Source organism: Acomys russatus, chromosome 12, assembly GCF_903995435.1.
Source record: "Acomys russatus chromosome 12, mAcoRus1.1, whole genome shotgun sequence".
NCBI lineage: Eukaryota > Metazoa > Chordata > Mammalia > Rodentia > Muridae > Acomys > Acomys russatus.
The window spans coordinates 57,641,452-57,666,436 of NC_067148.1; the positions used below are offsets into that span (position 1 = coordinate 57,641,452).

Sequence of the window (24,985 nt, forward strand, 5' to 3'; positions counted from 1 at the left end):
CTCTCTCTCCAATTACCTCAGTCATTTGTGCCTGAAATAATAAAATCCGATTCCTAGATTAAATTGCGGTTCATTTCTTTTTCATGTTTTATTGGCACTGTTTTGTATGGCTTCCCTAAGGCATTGCAACCCAGTAACACAGTAGAGATTAAATTATGTGCTGAAATAATTTAGCATCTCTGAAGCTAAAAGCCTTCCATGGCTCTATTAGTGAGCTCCATGTTTGCCCTGTCTTCTGGGGCCAGAAAAGACTCCATTTGTTTTCCCCTTGGCACGGCCAAGTTCCATCTGTCTCTCCAGGCCTCTCCAGATCCTCCAGATTTCTAGAGTGATGACTCAGCTCTTCCTGGTTTCTTCAGCCCTATGGCATAGATTTGACAATCTATGCTGCTTTGCCACAAAAGCCACTCAAAGTGCTCTTGAGCACTTCCACAACACGGAGAATCTGAGCTGCACCCCCTTCCCTAAGTGTGACCCCGCTCTCCTCCCCTCCCTCACAGATACCCAGCCATTCAGGCTTCCTAGTGTCTTGCTGAGCCTTGGGACTTTTCACTCTTACCACCTTCTCTGACCTGTTCTTTTCTTCTTGTTCTCTCTGCCTTACTTTCCCTGTCAACACAAAAGTGTCTTGTCTGGGAATCTGTTGCTCATCCCTGACTAGATCAGTCACCTTTGTGGTTGTTTCTCTGTCATAGTGTGTGTTCCATCTCAACATTATAAACCTGCCAATCACTCAGTTATAGCCCAGCTCCCCCATCAGATCATATGAGCAAACAGGGCAGGGCTATGACCGTTCTATTCAATATTTTGACCTCTAATTCCCAAGCTAGTGTGCGCTCCACAGAACGTGCTATGTAATTATTTCGTGGATGGATGCACACACCAACAGAAATGCCTCAACCTGCAGGCTTTGGCTCCACTCAGTGCTGCCAGGCACAGAGCTGTTCTGTAACTGTATTTGTGGTTATCAGACTGAGCATCTAAATTTTTGGTCACAGATGGGTGAGGGGCTCATGTGACCCTGCCACACACAGGGCAATGAATGGCATCCCAGGGCTGCAGAGAGACAGACACTAACTTGTCGTCTTCAGTGCTGTATCCACTGTATGCTCCAGTGGACAGCTCCACACACTCCTACCCAGAGGTCTCTGCTTAAGCCCAGCTGGTAATAAAGTTAAAAAGACAAACAAAACTAAACAAAACAACAACAACAAAAAAGACACAAAAGAAAAGCGGAGGCTTGATGGGGGGAGGGGACCTCGATTGGATTAGAGGACAAAGAAGGTGGTGGGTGAGTGTAACCACAATGTATTAAATACGTGGATGAAACAGTCAAAGAACACATTAATTTGGGTCTTTTTTTTATTCTTCTCATTTTGTTCTGTAGGAAATTTTAATAGCAAAGCCCATACAGTTCATGGGAGTAGTCACATTGTGCAATAATATTGTGGGACACTGAAGGCAGAGTCTTCCTGCTGCCCCACGCCAGATATGCTACGAGTGGGCACTTTAACTGCACGGTGCCGCTTAAATATGACCAGAAACATCCTCCACTTGCTAATAACACTATATTATCAAGACTACTTTTGGATATTATAAAATGCTTCTTCTTGTTTGGTTATGGTGTGTCTATGGAGAAAGCATGGATTAGTTAGGCTAGCATCAAGCTGGAAAATCAGGGTTCAGAGCTTTAACATTTTCGGTTCCAAAGTGGGGCAGCCAGCATGCCTTTATTAGCAGGTGGCACAGATGAGTGAGACATAACAGCTGGTCCTTCATGGAAAATTCCTGTACGCACAGAGCCAACAAAAGAACATCATTACATTATTAAAGGGACCAGAATTAGTTCTCTTTCTCCGTGTCTCATATGCTGGTCATTGATGAATGGCAACACTGCCGTTACAATGTCAAATGATCAGAAAGGAAGATAAGAAATGCCTGGCTGGTTGCCACTGGCAATGTGTATTGGAGAGCCTGTCGGGGAGAGGTGGTGATCGCTCTGCTGTCCTGGTGTCCCATCAGAGAAGGACGAGCTAGAGGTGCTGTTGACGACACGGCCTGTGCCACTCTCCATGTGGGAAGCACATAAAGCTAGCACCTGGACTCTGTCTCTAAACATGATGGCAACAGTGACCCTCGCAACACCAACACAGCTGATGTAACAGGCTCCACAGGTAAAAGGCAAGTGGTTTCTGGAGTTAAGAACTGATGCACATTTGTAATCTCCTACAGTTGTCAGAATCAAAATTTTAACAGCTATATATAAAGGATTAATATTAACTATTAGCTGAGCAGGACCGACTATGAAAAGGCTGTGGACAAGGCCCTGGGTTTGGGGGACTGGGGTAGAAAAAGAAATAAAGGGGTATTGAAAGGAAAGAGTCAAGAGCTGGGGTCAGGAGGCTGCAAGGGCTGATGACCCAGACCAGCTAGTTCATTAAATATATAGCTTTCAAGTGTGTGTGTGTGTGTGTGTGTGTGTGTGTGTGTGTGTGCATGTGTGTGTGTGTGTGTGTGTGTGTGTGTGTGTGAGAGAGAGAGAGAGAGAGAGAGAGAGAGAGAGAGAGAGAGAGAGAATACATCAGACAGCAGAGTTACAAGGAGCTCAGGATGTCTCAAGTTCACCTTTAGTAAGGTATATTCTGGGATGGCAAACAGCGTTTCACATCTCAGAGTCTGGAACATCTGACCACATACAATGGGTGAAAAGTCAAGTGCCACTTCCTGGTCTGCAGCGTCCTAGGCCTTGGTGCCAGTCCATAGCTGGCCTGCCTGGCATGGTCATCCAGTCTAGCCACCAACCATTAGCCACAGGACAACTAAATTCTTTAGAGATCTTCCACCAGGGTGGGTGAGATGGACACAGAAAAGGAAGCTCTGACAAGGATAGGAGGGAGCGGCAGAGCTTCTGTCAGCTTCCGGAAGTCTGGATGTCATAGACAAAGCTGGATGATTGCTGGAAAGCAAGGCATTCTGGGTGCCTGGGCAGGGGGTGAGGGACTAACAATCCTCCATAGGAAAACACCACACACAAACTTAGCTGTATCATGTTCTTGACTTTGCATGGGGCGTTTAGACTTTAAAGTTAATTAAACCGATTTGTCATCTTCTGTGGCATAGGAAACGGTACTGAAAATGCTAGTTAGGCTAGAGGACATTTGCGTCATTAAAAACCAGGCAGTCGGCCACTTAAAATGTGTAGGTGATTCACTACATTGCAGCAAGTTAAATACCTGTAAGTAGATGGAGGGGCTCCAAGCGTTTCCGTGGCTGCCTCTGCCTTCTGTTGGGCTGTAGTATTATACATTGTCACACTAGACTCACGGGAAAAACTGGGTCTCCTCCAGGAATTTCTCCAACACTATGTTTCTGCAAACGAACACTTGGCTCAGCCATCAGCATTTGGTTGGGAACAGAACATGTGTTCCGCCCACATTGCAAGGTCCCAGCGATTGCTTCTTTAAAGGGGCCGTCTTCTTCCCTCTAGGCTTGACCTCCCTAGCAAGGAAGAATGGACCAGAATGAGCAACAGATGTTCAGTGACAGTTGACCCAAGGCATGGCTAGCATCAGTGGGCACACGGTGGTGGTGTGTTGTGTGTAACAGACTCTCTCCAAAGGATTTCAGCTGAAGATAGGACAAAGGTCGGCTGGTATCTTAGCTGGGGGGTACCTGTGAGAAGCCTGTCAATCATGCAACAAGACAAGTCACAGATAAGGCAGGGACAAGAGTGAGTGAGTGCTGGGAAACTGGGGAGAGTACAGCAGAACGGAAGAGGATGTCAGCTCGCACCAGCAGAGGAAGAGCTGACTCCGTCTTGGCAGAGGAAAGCCCGGGTAATGCAATGATTAGAACTGTGAGGCTCAGCTGAGAAGTGACATAGGATACTCATGTCCGTGTAGTCACAGCTCTGTGCCCAAGTTCCCCATGTGTGTTTCTTGATCTCTAGCTTTCTGTTAAGTGTTCCTGGACACTTGTCCTCTTCCTTTGTGCCTTCCCTGCAAAGGACTTTGTTCGTCATGTGATCTGCAAGTAGATAGTCATAACTCAGGACAAAGTGCTAATGAGGACAATAAAGGGTTAATTCACAGTAAGCGTTGGCTAGACCAACCTACTGGCCACCCAAGGGTCCTCTAGGCAAAGTTTGGCACACACTGACTTTGGCTTTTTATTCTGTTTATGTTTGTAATGGTTGAATGAAGAAATATAATTTAGCTTAAATATTGGGTCACAGCTCATCTTAGACTGGGCTCTCTCTCTCTCTCTCTCTCTCTCTCTCTCTCTCTCTCTCTCTCTCTCTCTCTCTCTCTCTCAGGCAGGTGAAAGTCACATTGTAAGAACATTAGGGTAATGACACAGGAGGAAGAAAAGTCCTCAAATAAGCAGGAGGCCCAAACCACAGACACAAGGGGGTCTATCCATAGTGACACGTGGGGAAACATAAATATCCCTTGTGGCAGTTTGAATAGGAATGGTCCCAGAGACTCATGTGTTTACATATTTGGTCATAGGGAGTGGCACCATTAGGGGCTGTGGCCTCCTTGGAGTAGATGTGGCCTTGCTGGAGGAAGTGCGTCACTGGGGGGGGTGGCGGACTTTGAGGTCTCAGAAGTTCACATATGGCCAGTGTGTGTCAGTCTCCTTCTGCCCGAGGATTCAGATGTAGAGCTCTCCGCTCCTTCTCCAGCACCATGTCTGCCTGCGTGCTGCCACGCTTCCCGCCGTGATGACAGTGGACTAAACTTCGAGCCATCCCCAATTAAATGTTTCCCTTTATAAGAGTTGCTGTGGTCATGGTGTCTCTTCACAGCAATAAAACCCTAATCAAGACACTTCGTCAGTGTGGGCATGGTGACGCACGCCTTTAATCCCAGCACTGGGGAGGCAGAGGCAGGCAGATCACTGTGAGTTTGAGGCCAGCCTGGTCCACAAAGTTAGTCCAGGGCAGTGAAGGCTACACAGAGAAACTCTGTCTTGAAAAACTAAAACAAACAAACAAACAAAACAAAAAACACAAAAAAAGACACTTCCTCAACCATGGAGCAGTCTTACATTTTAGTTTTTCTATTACCACAACTTAGCCTACACCGTCACTCATACACCACGAAGGACATTTCGCCAGATGCTTTCATTGTGCCATGATCCATACAGAGTTCTGAATAGATACGCTGTCACTCTGTTCCACAGATGTCTTTTCTGGGTGTTGCCAGCCATTTTACAGATGTGCAAGTGAGCTTCAGAAGGTCAAGTGTCTTGCACAAGCTTCCTGGCTGTACGGCATGGGGGGATTTGGACAAAGCACCAAAGTGCGCATGTGTCTCACGACACGGTTTCAGGGCTGGCCATTGATACTGGGTAGCCGACTGATATGCTCTTCCCAGGAAAGACGTCCCCTCCCACTCTGAGCATCCCTCGGCTGCCGCAGTTCCTTGTGCAGCGCTGCCTCACCTGGGTGTTCACTCGTCCGCCTCAGCGTGTCTGCTGTGGTCCTTGGTCCGCTCATATTCGGGCAGCCGTGTGGGTGAGGTTCTCTGCATGAAGCTCCTGACATTATTATCAGACTGGAAACATGCAGATAAGTAACATAATACAGACTGAGCAGGCTGTATTTTTGTGTTTAGGAATATATGTAAGTAACAACAATTAATGAATGAAAAGGCCATAGATTTGAAAGAGAGAAAGGAGGGGTATATGGGAGGTTTGCAGGAAGGAACAGGCAGGGGAAACTGATGTAATTATATTAAAATCTCAAAAAATACAAGAAAAATACTAGTAACTCTACTAATAAAGGTTTTCCTAGTAGCAGTCCCCCAGTGTCTTTCCTCTCTCTCCTCTCCTCTCCTCTCCTCTCCTCTCTTCTCCTCTCTCCTCCTCCTTCTCTGTCTCTGTGTGTCTCTGTCTCCCTCTCTCTCTCCCTCCCCCCTCTGTCTCTTTTCTTGAGACAGGGTTTCTCTGTGTAGCCTTGGCTGTCCTGGAACTCACTTTGTAGACGAGGCTGGTCTTGAACTCAGAGATCTGCCTGCCTCTGCCTCTCAAGTGCTGGGATTACAGGCGTGTGCCACCACCACTAGGCTTTCTTCTTTATTTACATAATTTCCCTTGCTCTTGACTTTATGACCTCTTTTCCTTTGATTATTATTGTTACATTTATATGTATAGAATATATATATTATAGTGGAGATGCCATTAGTCTCCACTGCTGAGTCCGTTTACTGTTGCTCTTGCATACGTAGGGCTGGACACTTGGGATGTGGGTATGTCCCTTCCTAACAGACTTTCCAGAGGACTTGGATGGCTAGGGCTGTCTTCTTCTACTTTGTGTGTGTGTGTGTGTGTGTTTTGTTTTTCGAGACAGGGTTTCTCTGTGCAGCCTTGGCTGGACTGGACTCACTTTGTAGACCAGGCTGGCCTCGAACTCACAGCGATCTGCCTGCCTCTCCCTCCTGAGTGCTGGGATTACCGCCCAGCATTAGGGCTGTCTTCTGACCACCTCTAGCAGCTGGGTTTAGGGCTGTCTTCTGACCACCTCTAGCAGCAGGGATTCTGGGATGGTGAGAGCGTTAATTAGGATACACTGCATGGCAGAGACAATAGCGGCTTGGACTAGTCTCTCGCAGCAGGACTTTCGACCTTGCTCCCCGACTCTCCAGAGTCACAGTTCCGGGAATTAATTCTCTTCTCTCTTCCCTTTTCATGCTCTTGGCTAGGTGAAAAGCCTGGGAATGAGCTGGAGGAAGTGAGGCTGCAGACCGCCAGCAGGAAGATCGTGCAGAATGCCATCCTGCGAGCTGTGCGGCAAGTCTCCCAAGAGAGCCTGCGGGGGAGGGAAGGCAGGCCTGGCGATGGCAGGGCCCGCGGCCAGCTGGGAGCGCGCGAGCCGCCCAAGAAACACGAGAAGTAATGGGTGCTGGGCTGGCTCTTGTCACATGCTTGGTTTCTGCCTTTCCTGTTAGCGTAGGACGCGTCACCAAAATGTTGCCAATAAGCAAACCAAAAGCGTCACGGATGCTTCCAGTAGGATGAATTCACGCCAGCCTTCGCGACAAGCCGCAGTTTGCGGACCTGCATTCTTAGGGACCCTTCACATCTTCGTGGTACCTCTGGAAGCAGCCGAGCCAGACGTGGCACTCACATTGCGAAAGTCATTTTGTAACAAACCTATTTTCCAAGTTCTTAAAAAAAAAAAAGAATTCTACATCTTGTTTATTTATACATTTTTTCCCTGTGAATTCAACCAGCAGTATTCATTCCCCTTTGGAGCTAATGAGTGCACTTTTGGGTTCTTCATAAATATTTTAAAAGATGCACTAGGGAGATGAAGGAATGGAATTTTATCCTGTTCAAACACAGACTCACAGGCTGTGATGGCTAGAGTACAGGTTCAAGGTCAAGCTGAGCAGAGTGGATTCTAAGGCCCAGCCCTATACTAGATCTTAGGTTTTTATTACTTCAAGAAACAGAGGTATTTACACCTTCTGAGGACGCAATCCTTTTTATGTCTTTTCCCTGAGTTGTTCACAGCTGGTGTTTAACTTCTGTGTCAGGATCTGCCTTCTGTGTCGGGATCTGCCTTCTGGATTTGCTGGGAACAGGGCAGACATCTTTTTTTGACTAGAGATTAAATCAGATGAGTGAGTCTGCACACCCGAGCTGCTGACGACTCAGATCTTTGGCAGTCCTGGGGAAAAGCACATGCTCTGAGCCCCTAAGCTGCTCCTCCTCCTGGCTTTACCCACCGTTGAGGCTGGAGGGGGGCAGCGTCCTAGGTGGGGAGTCCGGGCCCTGTGGCCGCTGCACCATCACCCAGCCCTGTGTTTTCACTAGCCCCTTACTGATAGGGACTCTTCTTCTCCCATGAAAGAGACAAACATGGCTTTAAAAAAACCATGAAAACGTCAGGTCATGAATAAGTACTGTGACTACATGGGAAACCGTTTTCTTTTTTATTCTCTGAGGCAATGTAAACAGAAGGTGAAGAGCAAAGTGGCAGTGGGCTGAATGCGCCTGGAAAGATGTGTGTGTGTGTGTGCGTGCGTGCGTGCGTGCGTGCGTGTGTGCGTGTGCGTGCGTGCGTGCGTGTGTGTGTGCGCGCGTGTGCATGTGTGTGTGTGTGCGTGCGTGCGTGCGTGCGCTTGTGTGCGTGTGCGCGCGCGCTTGTGTGTGTGTGTGTGCACGCTTGTGTGTGTGTGCGTGTGTGTGTGTGTGTGTGTGCGTGTGTGTGCGCGCGCGCATGCTTGTGTATCAACATAGCCATTGCCATAGCTTCCTGCTGCTCCTGTGTGGACAACAGATGGCTCTCGGGAGTCTTTCAGAGTCTGTTTACTGTGCCTCACAGAAGCCACTGAGTTGGTGCTCCCAGGGACAGAGAGAGAATTCAGCATTGGTTAGAAACCTCGAGACGACAGAGTCAGTGTCTACATTGACATGTACTCTAAAAGCAAAGTATTGCTACCATAGAAATGTGGCTTGTGTTCAGATACCTCCAAAATTCCAATACGCCATGCTATGTGTGACCAGCGACACTACAGAAACAACAGATGGGTAAAACTACCCATTTTCACCATATTAGACTATATTTGGTGATGTATAGACAGAGTATCTTAATTTAGAGAGAGAATTCATGAGGGAAAAGAGGGTGTGGAATTTTAGATATTGTTTATTCATCTTTTTTTTTTTAAAAAAAGCAGAAGTCATAGCAATTAAAGAATGAAGCTAAAATCATATGGCCGATGCAGTTGCGTAGCATGGGCAGTGAGTGGAAATAACTGCATTGGGAGAAATTATTCAGATGTGTCCGCAAATAAGAAACAAACCCAATGCTTGTAGTTTGCAAGTGACCTGCCACTGTGTCTCTGCTAAGACATCTGTCTATAACTAACCTTGTTTTTCTGTCAATTGGCAGAAACATAAATATATTATCTTTCTTCTCTGGTGTGTATGTACTACTAAACTAGGGATCTGGGAAATACTAATTTCTGTATCGAAATAATATTTATAAATAAAATATATCCACCTTTGAAACACGTATCCATGTAAGGAGGTTTTCTGCATGCTCCTGTTCGGCTTCCACCTGCTTCTTACAGGCACCAAGGTCACACGAGGAATGTGTCTGGCCTTCGTGCCAGGGCCAGAGGAGGCAAGTTTTTAAATATAACTTTTCCTTGACCAAGGATAGCTTTGTCTATGGAAAAGAAGTGCACTAAGGAACAAAAAGCAAAGGTAAGGAGATCTTGCTGGCCAAGTGTTCATTACGATTTTCCTCGGATGGAAAGTCTGGAGCAAGAAGTAGTGACACTGCGCTCTGAGAGGGGAGAGGGGAGTGGAGCAACCAGAGCCTTCGAGGTACAGACACTATGAAGGGATCCATGGAAGACCAGTCACGCCAACAAATGTGGCTGCTATATTCTCAACTCACCTGCCACTGCAAGGGGCCTGCTGGGTGTCGTGTCACACAAACTTCAGTGAGTTTCCACTTGGTTATTATCGTAAGCCAGTACTCACAGCTCTCACTTTTCAAACTCGTGGGGACATTTGCTTCATGTCTTTTATGTCTTCAATTTACTGCAAGGTAAAGTACACAGGAATTGGCCAGGCCTGTGTGCTCAGCTGGTCATCCTGGCTTGCCTACCTCCAGGTCAGAACTAAGGAGAGAAACCCTGCGTGGCTTTGCTTTCCTAAAGTAACTATCTCCTCAGCACAGACATGTTTGCAATGAGACACGGACAACTCACTGGCTACCCAGGCTCCATCTCTGACACCCCTACACCCCTTTCCTTAAAACACTCAGTTGCTTATGGGATTTTACACTGCAAATAAATGAAAGAGATATTTTAAAATCACTGAATTTGTGGCCTTCAGGAGTGAGCACCAGGGCATTTTTCAAGGCGGGTTTATGACCTCTGTGATAAAATAATGCATAAGAAAATACCTTTGCATGCACCCACCAGAATGCCTACTACAGAAAATGAAACCTTTGAAAAGGTTTCACCTTTCACCTGGTTAACCCTTTACTGCCCATAGAGATGCACAGAGCCAGCGTTTGAACAAATTCCTCTTCCAAGGGAGCTTGGCAACAGTAACAATGTCTTCTCTTTTGAAGGGGCAACACTTCCAGAAGTGTGTGAGCTTATATCATGGCCACAGCCTCACAATAAGGCAGAAGAAGACTATAGTGTCTGAGGGGAGAATTAATATCACAGGTAGAAAGACTGAGTCCTACTGGGGTTCACCAAGAAGCCACTGAGCTCAGACTGAACACTTGAATCACTCAAAACACAAAGCTTAAGAATATCTATGTTAAACTGGAAGAGCAAGATAGTTTTTTAGAGCACTTTCCTGAATAAATTAAACCTGAGATAGCAAAGGCCCAGGAAAACTATTTGCCAGAAGCAGCAGCTCAGTGTCATTAATCAAGCAATGGCAGGCAGCTGAATTAGTCAGCCTCACGCTACTGTAATGAAGTACTTGAGCCGATTAAGTTATAAGAACAAGAAGTTGATTTATCTTATTCTTTTAGAAGCTCCATTTCAAGACTTTGGGACCCCACTGATGGTGGTGTGCTGTAACAGGAGCACACCAGTGGCGCTGTGATCCAGGAGTTGGAGGCTCATGGGCAGGCCAAGGTTTCACAAACCCATTTAAGGGCTTGCTCCTGGTGGCTCGAATACTTCCCATGAGGCTCCACATCCTACAAGATCCCTCTGAAAACATCATCCTGAGGACCAATCTTTTAGCACCTGGGCCTTCTTAAACACTCATATACTAGTAGCCATGGAAACAGGAAGCCGTAGGGAGCAAAGTAGAAGGTCACACCAGAGGACAGGAAGTCACACCAGAGGACAGGAAGTCATACCAGAGGACAGGAAGCTCATCCATTTTTCTGCCATTTGCTAGAAATCGTATGGTGTGTGCGCAGTATCCTGAGCCTGGAGTGAGGACATTAGGGTTCTTTGCCCTTTGCCTTCTTGCTACAGTGCAGTACACGAGATCTTTGGGGAGAAATGTGTGACGCAGAAGAGACCACTCATCTAACAAAAAGGAAAAACAAAAGAAAAGAGAAGGGCATAGACATATCCCTCGGGTATATAATAGGCTAGAAAAAAATATACAGAATGCTCGACAGAAATACTACCAGGGTATAAGGAAAATTCTTGAAGCTTGTGGGCTGAGAAGGGGGTAATCTTCAAAGACCGATTTCCAGGCAGACACAAGGTTTCTTCAGAATGATGTCTGCTGCCTCACACAAGAGCAAAAGGCAGTCGCAGAGCTGTGGAGGGATGACAGGGGAGGTGAGCACGTTGTTTGCACACAGGATGTCACTTTACAATAAAAGAAAGGACAGAAAGTCTCAGAGGTCACCTGTGTTCATGATCCTCTGTGCAGACAGATTCCTCACCCGGAACTTGGGCCAACAAAAGGCAAATGAAAATAAATGCATAAGGAATGGAGGGGTTGTGTGGAAAGGGCAGGCGAGGGAGATGACGTCAGGCAAAAGACCCCGCCTGCCAAAGAAAGGAGGGTTTATATGGCTTCAAATGGAATGGTCGAATTTATAAATCCTAAGAGTTCCAACCTTTTATTAGATTTTATAATTCCCACATAAGCTTACAGCAATGCATCAGAAATAATATAATAAGAAAGGGTTATGCAAATTGAAGCCATTCTTTTAGCTCCCACTTCTTTTTGCCTTTCCCATAAGTTCAGAAGAAATCAAGTGTAGTGTATGTGGACTTTATTCATTGTTCCCCACCCCCCCAGGGGAAGAGTCTGTTGATGAGCAGGACGGCCGAGGGTAACCTTTGCAGAGGAGAAGAATTCTTCTGAGCATTACAATTAGGCTGCAGGTTGTCCACAGTTTAAGCAACGAGGGAGGAAAGTGTGTTCTGTGCCTACAAGGCTGCCCAGTGTTAAGAGCAACCATGGCTAGTCTAGTCTGTCTTCCTTCAGTGGATTGTTTTGCGTAACCACACACCTGGTGCTTGTGTTTAAAGGGTGGTTCCCTTGCCTACTCTCACACGAACGCTTCACTAATTGAGTTGTTTGTGTTGCCATCCGTGCATATGTGCTCACATTTGCTGTGTCCCTGTGCACAGATGGTGTCCTGCTGCAGAGGCTGTCAGTGTTTCCTGCGGGCTTCTTCTACCTATAGCTGTGTCCTCAGCCTACATCAGGGGTCAGCTGGAAACACGAGAGAGATAAGGCCACAAGAGAGGCCCCCAGGCATTGATGATGGGAGGTGGGGCGTAAACACTCTAGCTTTCTTACCCCTCAGGTGGGGCAGCTCAGAAAGCCATCTTCCTGCATTTGTCTTCTGATGGAGGCCAGAGGTCCACAACCCTTTATTTTTCCTTGTTTCTCCCGCTTTCCCTTGGTCTTCCCAGGATGGGTTCTTGAATCAACCAACCGTGTTCACTGCACTCCTCCTATCTCTGCATCTACTTCAGAGGGCTGCACACTGAAGAGTGGTGTTACTGTGCATCTGTCAAAGAAAGATGAGTCTATTCGTGATTTGTGCTTTGATGCACGGAAGTAGGAGCCTTTCTGAATAGCCATATTAGTGCCAGCTGAATAGGCATATTAGTGCCAGCCAAATATGAGCCATGGCCTGTCCTTCAAAGTATGGTTAAGAAGCCAGATGTGTGGTTTGTTTTAATTGTATTGCAGATGTCTCGGTTATCTCACGATGACTGTATGTTGGCTCTGCTTTCTAGGCTGGCTAACTGATAGACATTGGATCCACACAGATATCAAATAAATAGGCACTGGAGGCTGCTATCTAGGGGAGGGTGGCAGAGAGACTACTGCCAGTCCCCATAACTTAAAAATCTAAATAAAAGGGAGCTAATGGATAGAAATAAGATTTTAGGAGCAACAATTTCATCCTTTCTGAAATGGGATATTTGGGGAACTACTGGAGCAGAGGCATTTTTCATTTATTAGATTGGCTTCTGAATATTGAGAAATTGCTCCATATAGGGCTGTAGATTTTTTTTAACTTATAGATGGGGGGGGGGGAGGTGGGATGGGTGAATTCAAGCACACAGAACTCTGAGAGCCAGGCCTCTGCCTTCAACTGTAGGTTTACCTGTTAAAGAATCCCAAGCTCCGTATTCACACTTACATCATTGATGGAACAGTAGCTTTAGTACTGGGTGGTTTGATTCTTATTTACATGGTAAGATCATGTGCTTCATGAGACAGGATACTGCCTGTGCAGGCTAGTTTTTGTCAACGTGACACAAACTAGAGTCAGGTGGGAAGAGGGGCCGTCAGTTAGTTGAAGAACTGAGTCTACCAAATTGGCCCATGGGACATTTGCCTGATTAATGGCTAGTGTGTAGGGGCCCATCCCACTCTGGGCTGTACAACATCCGGACAGGTGGTCCTTGGTTGTTATTGAGAGCAAGTGGAGCAATCTATGGAGACCATGCCAGGGAAGAATGTTCCTCTGTGGTCTCCAGTTCAGTTCCTGACTCTAGTGCACAGTCTAAGCTGAAGGAATCCTTTTCTTTCCCAAGTTGGTTTAGTTTTTCTTTCATCACAGCAACAGAAAGCAAGTGAGGCTTTCCTGTGGGTAACATGAGTGAGGCTTCAGCAAAGGGTGAACACCCAGTGGGTTAACATCAGATACATTGAGTCCAGTTTCAGCAAAGGGTGAGCACTCAGTGAGTTAACATCGGATACGTTGTCTGCACAATGTTAACAAGCTTCATAGACCTCCCCACTTGTCTCCTCATCTGTGGAATCCATGCTGACAAAATACTATTACGTTTCTTATTATTTCTAAAGGACCATGATCCTGTGTAGGAGAGATAAACCTGTTTTTTAGGCTCCCAAGTGCGGGATTGGAATGGTCTTGTGAGAACAGGTGAGGTTAATCCACTAGAAGACCGACCACCTCGTGCAGGAGCTTGATTGTTGCCAGCTGAAAAGATCCCGTGAACAGACTCGGAGGAGATATATAAATGAGCCCAGACCTGGAGGCGGGGCCTTTTGGAGACTGGGGATAGTTTTGGCTGTTCATTGCTGCACTTTGAGACACTCCTAGAGAGAACCGCTCGAGGGAAGGCTTCAGGGCTCCGGCTCCTGCTGAGGTTCTGGGTTCCAGAAGAAGAAATCCTGCTGATTGTGCCAGGAGAATCGTTCCTCAGAACTGATATCCTTATGGTTTTGTTATTGTGTTCGTTAATCCTCATTTCCTATTGTTTGGTTAGTCGGGTTATAAGTGACGTCACTAAGTTGTTAATAAAATATATTGCTTAAGAAAATTGAGCATACAATCCTGTGTGCTCCTTGGTTTTTTTTTTTTTTTTTTCCCACTGAGGCTTCACCAAGTTGTGCAGCTTGATGGCTTTTTATTTATGCATATGACCTACATATGCACTAACCCAGAAAGATTATGTTTTAGCTTCCTCCAAACAATATAGTGGCAGCTAGCTGGGTGTGGTGGCGCACGCCTTCAATCCCAGCACTTGGGAGGCAGAGGCAGGCAGATCGCTGTGAGTTTGAGGCCAGCCTGGTCTATAAAGTTAGTCCAGAACAGCCAAGGCTACACAGAGAAACCCTGTTTCGAAAAACCAACAACAACAACAACAACACCCACAAAAACCTACCACCACCGCCAATAACAAAACAACAAACAAAACAAACAAACAATATAGTGGCAGGACTTTTATAATCATAAAACAGCTTTACTCATTTTGAAATTCACACGTGGAATCACAGTGTATAATCTTTCCCACTCAGTGAGAGATGTCATCACAGCCTTGAACCCTGCTGTAATACGCTCTCTTTATTTGCCGCATATTGTATTGTATGAATATATTACTTAGTGCTTATTCATCTGAATATTAGTGTTGGTCACAAGCATAGCTCTGTATAAATGCTCTTACATATATATTTGGTTACATGCATGACATTTCCCTTGGGTAGGTATCCTGGGACAGAAATGCAGGCCCATAGTATATATCCACTTAATTTGTAAGACCCCGCTGAAGGTGTTTCTGATGTAGCAATACTAATTTATCTTCCTACTGTTATCTGAAGGCGTTTACTCCTCAGTACTCCTTAAAGGAAAGAATTAAGCTGAGACTCAGTTTAAGGAAAAGTTGGCTTAGCAGGTTTGGGTGGGCAGGCGCAAGGCGAGAGGATAGCCAATGGGTTCTGGGTTGCGGAATTTTCTTCTTTTTTTAATGGCTCCTGACACTGTTGTGACTTCATTGCTAAGCCTCTCCCCTTGGGCATCAACTTGGTTTCAGCCCACTCTACTGTGCATGCTCTGGGGTTGTGGTGTCTCTGTGGTTTGTTTTCTTGATCATCAGGACGTTTGTTTGCTGGTGGTCATATGTGGTAATTTTGGAAAGTGTCCTGGGACACTTCATTTCTGAAGAACCAAGCTGCAGCTTTGAGGATGTGGAGCCACCACCGGGACATTTTCACCGCCAGGGGGCGCTGGTACAGCGTAAGGTACAGCTTTGGTTTCCTCCAGTGCCTCACATCTGACTCCCAGCCTACTAACCAGAGAAAGACGGTTGGATATGACACCTTCCAACCTCCTGTTAGTGTCTGTGTAGCTACTCAACATCACCAGTACCGTGTGAATTTAAATTCATCTTTCCCTAACGGGACGTTGATCGTAAGCAGTATAACGTTATGGAAAATTTCACCTCCCTTTCCCAGATCCTGGGCCATAGTCCACGTGTGAAGCGCTGTGCACAACTCAGCAAAGTCCTTTGGGGGCGAGGAACAGACCTCACTTCAGTTATTTTAATTCATCCAACTGCCCGAATCCCTCCTTACTTCACCCCTTCAGTCTCTGGGGGGAGTTAGCTAACACAAAGCTCCCTTTTCCTTTGTAAGAAATCACTTTCTGATTTCTCTCTTTTGGGGGACCCCGCTGAGTCAGTCTTCCAGCCCACATCACTCTTACTGTATACACACTGTTCTGCATTGTTTAAACCACTTTTTGTAAAAGTTCTCTTCATTTTAAAATTTCTGCAATGAGACTATATTGGGATACATCATTCTAAAAAGCGCAAATCCTCTCTTTCTATGAGTCAGGATGCTGGTACCAGCGACATCAGCGTGCTGCTATAGACCATGTATGCTGCCATATGGTCTATATATTTTGAGGTAAAATACAAGTATAGAGATAAATTTTACTTTGATTATTTTTAGAATCCTAACATTGGGGGTACCCTTATTCCACTGATGTTTTCTGCATGACAATGATTCCTAGGATCGAAGTCAATGAAAGTTGTGTTTGAAGCACACAACTGGCAATCCAAATCACGTGCTTCTCCTCAAGTGCTTTCGCTTTTCCTCCTCAGCAGTCTTCTCCCCACACGCCCTGGCCTTCTTTCTTTCTATCCATCATCCCCAGACAATTTAAACATAGCCATAAAAGGCAAAAACGAAGAAGAGGAGCACGAGGATAAGATGAGTGTGGAAAGTAACGCCTCGTGTGTGCAGCAGTGTGCACATGTGCGGCTGTGTGCACGTGTGTGGCGGTGTGCACGTGTGCGGCAGTGTGCATGAGTGTGGCTGTGTGCATGTGTGCGGCCGTGTGCACGTGTGTGGCAGTGTGCATGAGTGTGGCAGTCTGCACATGTGCGGTGGTGTGCACGTGTGTGTCAGTGTGCACGTGTGCATCAGTGTGCATGGGTGCGGTACTGTGCATGAGTGCCGCAGTGTGCACATGTGTGGCGGTGTGCACGTATGTGGCGGTATGCACGTGTGCGGTACTGTGCATGTGTGTGGCAGTGTACACGTGTGCATGTGTGCAGCGGTGTGCATGTGTGCATTTGATCTCCAAATCCAAACACAGGCTTAGGATGAAATTGGTAATGGTTTTGATATTGGCTCTAAGGGAAAAGTAAGCCTCGTTTGTAACAGACACTGATCATGCACATAGAGGCACTGGGGCTTGCTGTCTTCCTAGGGATGGGGCCTATGCCATCAGAAAAATTAAAAGTAATTCTTCTTGGACACAAGGTTTCATAATTCCCTTGTAATCTACTGGTAAGATTTCCAAAGAGAACCTTCCTTCTCCATCTACCTCAGAGGCCCTGGCATGCCAGGCACGGCCTCAGCCACACAGCACACCCCAGCCCAGGAGTTACTTTTCTGAGTTGCTCAACAGAGCTCACAGTCGGCTATCTTTTTTTTTTTTTTAAAAAGGAAATAAACTAAACCAACATAAAAACAACAGAACATCCACACAATAGAAACATCTTCTGTTTTTACGAGGTGATTTTCTTTCTGAAGAACCCTAAGCTCCTGATACGGCTCAAAAAATTTTTATTTTTATTTTTTTCTCAATTAAAGTTTGAAAATTAGAGTACATGTTGAATTAATGTGATCATTAGACTATTCTAACTGACTGTGTTGACATTTATTCACAACTAATTGGATTTGTGACCTTAAGCAGACGAACATTTGTTTGCCACCTTTGTTTTCGTTATTTCAGAGAAGGAGGGTTATTACCCTAATTCTGTTTGCTGTCAGTCAGCGTGCAATAGCATCAGCATCCGAATGCCGTTCTTATTAAAATAGGCCTGGAGGGGTCCCGAGGACTAAGGGAACAGGAAGTTGTGTGGACGCGTCGCTTTTAATACTAGCTAGACGGCTGCCAGTTCGCTCTGTTGTTTCTCGCTCTGGGCCAGGACAAACAGGAGGAGGCCTTTCTGCCCAGTTAGGATTTGTGCCTTTTACAGAACTCTCTTTCCTTCCCACCTGCGCTCCGAGGTTGTGTTATCCTAGCCAACGTCTTCTGCCCAGAGATGGGGAGGGGCCAGCAATAAGTATTCCCACACACCCTATTATATTTCTTCCCATAGAGCTAACCCCGTCTTTTAGAAGATACATCTTTTGGTTAAAGACTTAGATTTAGATTTAAACACTGCCCTTTGCTCTTCATCTCTTAAAAGCAAAGAGTGTGGGAAAGTGCTCCCTCTAGAGGTCAAAGTGTGGCATTCATTTGTTCCAGGAAAGGTTTGAAAGGTTCAAAGCTCCTCATCTGGTCAGTGTGATAACTGTGTGGGAATGCAAGATGGCTTTGTTGCCAAAGTTTTCAAAGCAAAAGCCAGGGCAGTGGCAGCTCTAGCAGGCTGGCTTAACTCCACTTCCCAACACACTTATTAAAGAGGCGAGTAATTTTTTTTAAAAGTGGGGAGAGATGTACAGAGTGTGGCTAAGGTGAGAAAGGAGCAGGTGAGCCCGAGAGCCACTTTGGTGAACTGACACGAGCTTTAGTTTAAACGGAGGGTAACAGGCTGCCCAGCTGGCCCGTGTCTGGTTCCATGCAACACTGAGCTGCGCGATCTGTGCTGGAAGTAGTTTGGTAAATCGTTAAACGGGTAATTTGTTACTGAGGTGCATCCCAATGCCCAGTCAACTGTCCACATTTAGAGGTGAGCAAGTCGGCCCTGGCATGTTTTGATCTGCCCAGAATTCAAAGTGATGGAAGAGAAAGGGTTAAGGATAGTGGCTTATGTTTGCATCTTCAGAAATGTACAGAAACGCCGTGGTGGCGCAGGCCTGTAATCCCAGCACCCAGATCTCTGCGTTCCAGGCCAGCCTGGTCTACTGAGCCAATGCAGGACAGCCAAGACTACACAGAGCAACCCTGTCTCTGGAACAAAACAAAACAAACAAACAAAAGACCAAGTAGAAGAAAACCTACAGACACAAAATAAAGGCGGGCTCTATGCTTTCACCCTGCTCTCAATACCCGAGGACCTGCGGGGGGGGGGGGGGGGCAACGCTTTTGCAAATGCGGTGTCTGGAATGCCTGTTTTGGGTTGAAGGTGTGTGAAAGTGAAGACACGATACTCACGCAAATTCATAGATCATAAAGCAGAAACAACAGGCTCACCAAGTTGCAACATGGCAAAGGCATGGCGGCAGTTGCCCGGATGTGACAGGAAGACAAGTCAGAGAACTGGAGGATCAGTTTTGGGTTTTTTGGTTTTTGTTTGTTTGTCTGTTTGTTTTGCTATGCCTTCCGTCGGATTTCAGAGCCGTACTTTTCAGACTCAACACTGTAAACGCCAGATTCCTACCTGTGTGGCACCCTTGCCCCACCTCCCACATCGTCCCCAAATAACCTTAAAACACTCAGTCTCTGCCTTCACATAGCCTTTCATTCAACCACCCAGATAGGATGAAACGGTTTTTGTTTTTGTTTGTTTTGGTGTGTCTGTAGTTCCCAGGATGCCTCTGCCAAATGTGCCTGATGCTGAGGTGTTATTTCAGTCATGTTGTTCATGCTTCTACAGCAACTGTTGGGTCTCATTCATTGTTGCACTCTCAGGACAGAGCGCGGTGACTTGGACACAGTAGGTGCGTGTGGTGTGCAGTGGAGTAATACTTTAAAATTCCCAGTGAGCTGTGCTGCCTTGCCAGGTAAGAGAATTTGGTTACTTTTAATTGCAATACAGCTCTTACAGAGGTATGTGAGGATTAATGTTTATATTGTCTGACGATGGAAATTCCTTATCATAAAAAATTTCAATAGTAGCCCACATTTTTTTTTTTTTAAACTTTTGAGATTGTTACCACCCCAACTCTTAGCAGCCTTGTATGTTAGATGGGTCCTCAGATCTGGTGACTCTGCTTTGTTTCATTTCTGACAATGTCAGATTTCCCTGGGTTGCTCATGACTACCCCACCACTTCTTCTGTCATTAAAAACTACACTGGAAGCCCTGAAACACTGCCAGGTCACAGAGGAGGGTGTGGCCGCCAAGCAGAAGTTGGACGGTGCCCAGCAGGACGGTCCCAGCTGTGATTTGTAATAAGGCCCTTCAAGACAGAGGTCGACTAACTGAAGGCTGAATTCAAACCAGTCTGCTGGGTTCAGAAGAATACACCCACACACTCAAGTTTGGGACTCTGTGTGGGGTTCAGGGGTGTCTTGTGCCCATGGACATCCCTGATCACCTTTAGAACTCAAGATAATAGTTTAAAGTATTTATTAAGCCTAAGTGGGATCTCAGAGGTTCTGCCCTGGGAACACAGTGTGAGAAGGTGATATGAAGTTTTGGAAAATAGGCCAAATATTGCTAGAGAAGTGGGGTAATCTTAGCATGTGTGACTACAGCTGTCCTCTCCTACTTTTCTGTTAACTCAGAGATAGCTTACCTCCTCCTATGAGGCGCCTCCTTCATATCAATAGTGACAATAATTATAACAAAAACTACTAAAGAGTCCACAAAGGACCAGAGTTCTTTGCTTAGTCCAGGATGAATGCTTGGTGAATGAATGAATGACTACTAGATCCTTTAACTTATTCATTAATTCACACTTCCTGTATACCAGGCCTGGTTTCTTTACACTGACCGGTCAGATCCCCATCTGTCCACCAAGCACATTGCAGGATGCCCACTCTCCTCCAAGGCAAACTAAGGCGAACTTACCAACCCCAACTCACACCTCTAGCAAACAGGAGGAACAGAGCTGAAGAAAAGTTCATTGCAAATTGCAGTTTGTGACCACCGTTCCGCTGTGGGGCTGTGCATATGTGGGGTGCCTCGGGAGGAGCCACAAAGCATTTTCCTGAGAACCCTACTTTCCAAGTCACAGAGTTTTCCCTCTTCCTGCCATTTTCCTGGGCAACTGGGAAGAGTAGACATAAAGGTAAAACAAAGCCTTTAAAGTTACAAAAAGCATACGAAACCAATGTAGTTGTCTCTTCACATTCATAGATGGGGCTTTTCCAGATCAATCAATCAGGCACTAAAAACATTTTGACAAAAGTGCTCTGCAAAAGCAACATGTGTGTTTAACTGCTGGGTGATCCATCCAGGCCCTAGACACACTCAAAACATGCAGGCACAAAGCACAGATTATGCACACAGGATCCCGCTTTACACACAGGACCTGAGCATCTGTCAGTTTGGGTGTGTGTGTGTGTCCTGAAATGAGTTTTCCAGGGATTCTGAAGGCCAGCTGGTAGGGAAAAGAAGCCGAGGTGCTCCTGAAAGGCACAGTAAATGCAGAATGGCCTGGCGGACAGGTCACTATCATTGAGAGTAGACTGACTGTTTGTATTTGGCAGCCTTGAAGAAAATATCTTTCCTATCTTGGTGCATCTAAAATTCTGAATGTAAACCAATCTCCATCACATCTTGTCAATATCAACTTAAAACATCTATCTAGACCTAAAAACATCTTAACTCCTAAACAACTAAGCTTCATTGTAAAACTAAGCTATCTGGTCTTCAACTCCATCAGAGACTTGAGAAGGAATAAACTTGATTACAAATAGCCAAAACACTAAGAATGTAACGTTTACATAATTTCTGATTGTGTCACGGTTCTTCTTGCTATAGGTAGTTTATTGTATATATGTGTAATTATATAAATGTTTTTGTAAAAAATAAAAAATGTTTAGTTAATAAAAAAAGATGTTTTTAGATCAAGAGAGATGGTCTAAGTTAATAGAGATGAAATATGATAGATATTGATTTTTCATTCAGAATGTTAGACCCAACAAGATAGGAAAGATGTTTACTTCAAGTTTGCCAAATACAAATAGCCAAATCACTATGAATGTAGCATTTATATAACTCCTGATTGTCTTGTGGTTCTTCCTGTTGTATATGGTTTATTTTATTCATGTGTAATAATATAAATGTGTATGCTAAAAAGAAACATAATGAAAAATGGGGAAAAAAAAGAGAGAGAAGACCGAATGGGAAATCTGCGGGCCTGAGTCTTAGGTTTCCTTGAACATCTTGGTTAGAGTCAAGGCAACAAAGAGAGGAGTAAGCTGTGGAAGTGACAGAAAGTTCTAAGGAAAAGAAACAAAAAAGAAGCACAAAGGTCGGCATCACACACACACAGGTTGCAGCATCCATACACAGTGATGCCTGCTGATCGGAGGAGCCCTTGATCAATGCTCCAAGGCATCTTGTTAGAGGGTCTTACGCACACAGTTGTGATTTAAATGCGTCTTGGGGGATGGATCTGGGTATAGGATAGAACGGTGCACATGTTTGCTATTTGCTTCATATCATATTTGGAGCATATCTCAGCATTCCTCTCAAATGTGGAATAAAGCTAAAAGGCTTTTCTCTTACCTAATTAAGGACATGTGCTTGGCTAACTGAATTGAAGATGGCCAGTGACTCCCCACTGACTGTCCCCTCCTGCTTCCTTCTGTAAGACATTCTTATAAAGCCATTATTTCTGTGTTCCCTGTGGTAGAACATTTTGTCCATATTGCCTTCCTGGCTAGTTTTATGTCAACTTGACACACGCTAGAGTCATCAGAGAGGAAGGAGCCTCAGGTGAGAAAATGTCTCTTTAAGACCAGGCTATGAGCAAGCCTGTGGAGGATTCTCTTAATTAGTGATCACAGAGGGAGGGCCCAGAACATTGTGGGTGGGGCCATCCCTGGGCTGGTGGTCCTGGGTTCTATAAGAAAGCAGGCCGAGCAGGTCATGTGAGTAAGTCAGTAAGCAGCGCCCTCCCATGGCCTCTGCATCAGCTCCTGCCGCAGGTTCCTGCCCTGTTGGAGCTCCTGTCCTGACTTTGTTCAGTCATGAACAGTGAGTGGTATGGAAACAGGAGACAAATTAACCTTTTCCTCCTGGCTTCGTTTGGGTTTTATTGCTTCGAAGAGACACCATGACCCTGGCATCTCTTATAAAGAAAAACATGTAACTGGGACTGGCTCACAGTCCAGAGGTTTAGTCCGTTGTCACTTTTGTGGGAAGCGTGGCAGCACGCAGGACGACTTGGTGCTGGAAAAGGAGCTGAGAGTTCTACATCTTGATCCTCAGGCTGCAAGGAGGAGACGGTGTGTCACACTGGGTGTAGCTGGAGCACAGGAGACTTCTAAGTCCGCCTTCTACAGTGCCACACTTCCTCCAACAAGGCCACATCTCCTGCTAGTGTCACTCTGCATGGGTGAAGCACTCAAACACAGGAGTCCAGAGGAGCACACCTTTTCAAACTTTGTGCTGTTTCATCACGGCAATAGTAACCCTAAGACAAGTTGGTACCTGGACAGTGGGGGCATGGCTGTGTCAGACCTGGCCATGCTTTTAGAAGGACCGTGGAAGAACTCTGGGCTAGAAAAGCCGCTGAGTGTTGCGAGCTCAGCGTGCTGCTCTGTGGGAGCTCTGAAGACAAGAACGTTGAGATCAGTACAGAAGACAGAGGCCTGGCTTGTGACATTTCAGAGGGAAGTTTCCAGACTCTCTCGGGGCCTTTTGCTATTTTGAATTAAGATTCTCTTATTCTGGTCAGCTGGGGCTGCAGAGGCACTCTGTGACTAACCAGAGCCCGCCGGCCCCACTGAGGTGAAACCTTGGTGCTACTCGGACAACTGATAGCTACGGGCCGGAGCTGAGAAATTATCAGTGATTAAGAAGTGGCCAACATCACTGAGGTGAAATCTTCTGAGAAGTGTTTCCTCATAGTCAAACACACAGAAGCTATGTTCCAGAACTGGCTGTTGTTGTACCTCGTGCTGGCAGCTGAACTTGGTAGTCTGAGAGTCACACAGGTGGTATGTGTTTTTGACGGCATGAAGGGGTCACGGAGAGCCGCTGAGGCCTTGCATGATAAGAGGCCTGGAGAGGCCACGGTGAAGGTGCAGCCTCAGGCCCAGGACTGAGGGGTCATGCGGAGGACTGAGGTTTGGCACAATGAAGAGAGCCCAGGAGAGACTAGAGGTTGCAGCAAGACACCCCAGCATTTTGGAGGCCCCAGTACCATGGGGTGACCACCAAGAACAGCAGCAGCAGTGGAGTGGGGCCAGCTGGAGCCTAGGAGACCAGCTGTGTGTGATGCAGAGGGCGGAGCCAGAGAAGTGAGCCAGGCTTTCTGGAAGAGCTCAGAAAATCGTGAGTGAGACCCAGATATTGGGCACAGAGTTATTTGACGCAGTTGGAGTTTGGTTTTGCTTCTTTCAGATTGTGACCGTGTCCTGGCTCTCCCCTCTTGAAGTGAGAAAGTAGTTCATATATTTTTGATTTTACAGGAGCCCACAGTTGAGACTTTAAACTGTTAAAAAAAAAAAAGATATTTTTGAGTTTTACAGAGTATTTAGATTTAAAGAGACTAGATATTGTATTTGTTTGTTTTTCGAGACAGGGTTTCTCTGTGTAGCCTTGGCTGTCCTGGACTCACTTTGTAGACCAGGCTGGCCTCGAACTCACAGGGATCCTCCTGCCTCTGCCTCCCTGAGTGCATCACCTCGCCTAGCTGACACTGGATATTTTTAAATAGACAACTTTTAAAGTGTTTCAATTTTTAAGGCTGCGGACCTTTCAAAATCTGTAAAATGTTTTATATCGCGATGTCATTGTTAATTTGATGAACAAGAAAAGGAAAGGTTGTGGCTCAGCAGTGATGCGTTTCTTTGTCAAGGTGACAAGGGGTCAACTGTCCTGGGTAGCTTTATGTCAGCTGGACACAAGCTGGAGTCACTAGAGAGGATGCAGCCGCAATTGAGAAAATGCCTCAATAAGATTGTGCGATAGGTAAGCCTGTGTGGCCAAGGCGGGTGCTGCTCACTGGCCAGCTCATATGGCTTTCTCAGCCTGCTTGCTTACAGCACCCAGGACCACCAGCCCCGGGGGGGGGGGAGGTGGGTAACACCACCCATCCATGGCCTGGAACCTTTCACACCAATCACAAATTAAGAAAACATCCTCCGGGTTCCTGCCCTGTTTGAGTTTCTGTTCTGCCTTCTTTAGAACTGTGATATAAAGGAATAAAAGTTGAGCCAGGTGTGGTGGCGCAAGCCTTAATCCCAGCACTTAGGAGGCAGAGGCAGGTGGATCCCTGTGAGTTCAAGGCCAGCCTGGTCTACAAAGTGGGTCCAGCACAGCCAAGGCTACACAGAGAGACCCCGTCTCAACAAATAAAAACAAACAAACAAAGGAATAAAAGTTGCTTTTATTCCTCCTTCATGTTGCTTTGGCCATCGAGTTTTATCACAGCAACAGAAACCCTAAGACAGCACCCAACAA

General features: G+C 46.0%; 1 protein-coding gene across 1 annotated transcript in view; it reads left to right on the top strand.

Annotated features, from left to right (window-relative positions):
• Akain1 (A-kinase anchor inhibitor 1) overlaps positions 1–7,317 on the top strand; it is a 38,261-nt gene extending 30,944 nt beyond the window's left edge. Inside the window, exon 2 of the mRNA XM_051153752.1 lies at positions 6,708–7,317. Within this exon, the coding sequence (XP_051009709.1) occupies positions 6,708–6,901 (194 nt within the window). The 3' untranslated portion in view covers positions 6,902–7,317. The remainder of the gene's footprint in view (positions 1–6,707) is intronic.
• The last annotated feature ends 17,668 nt before the right edge of the window (positions 7,318–24,985 follow it).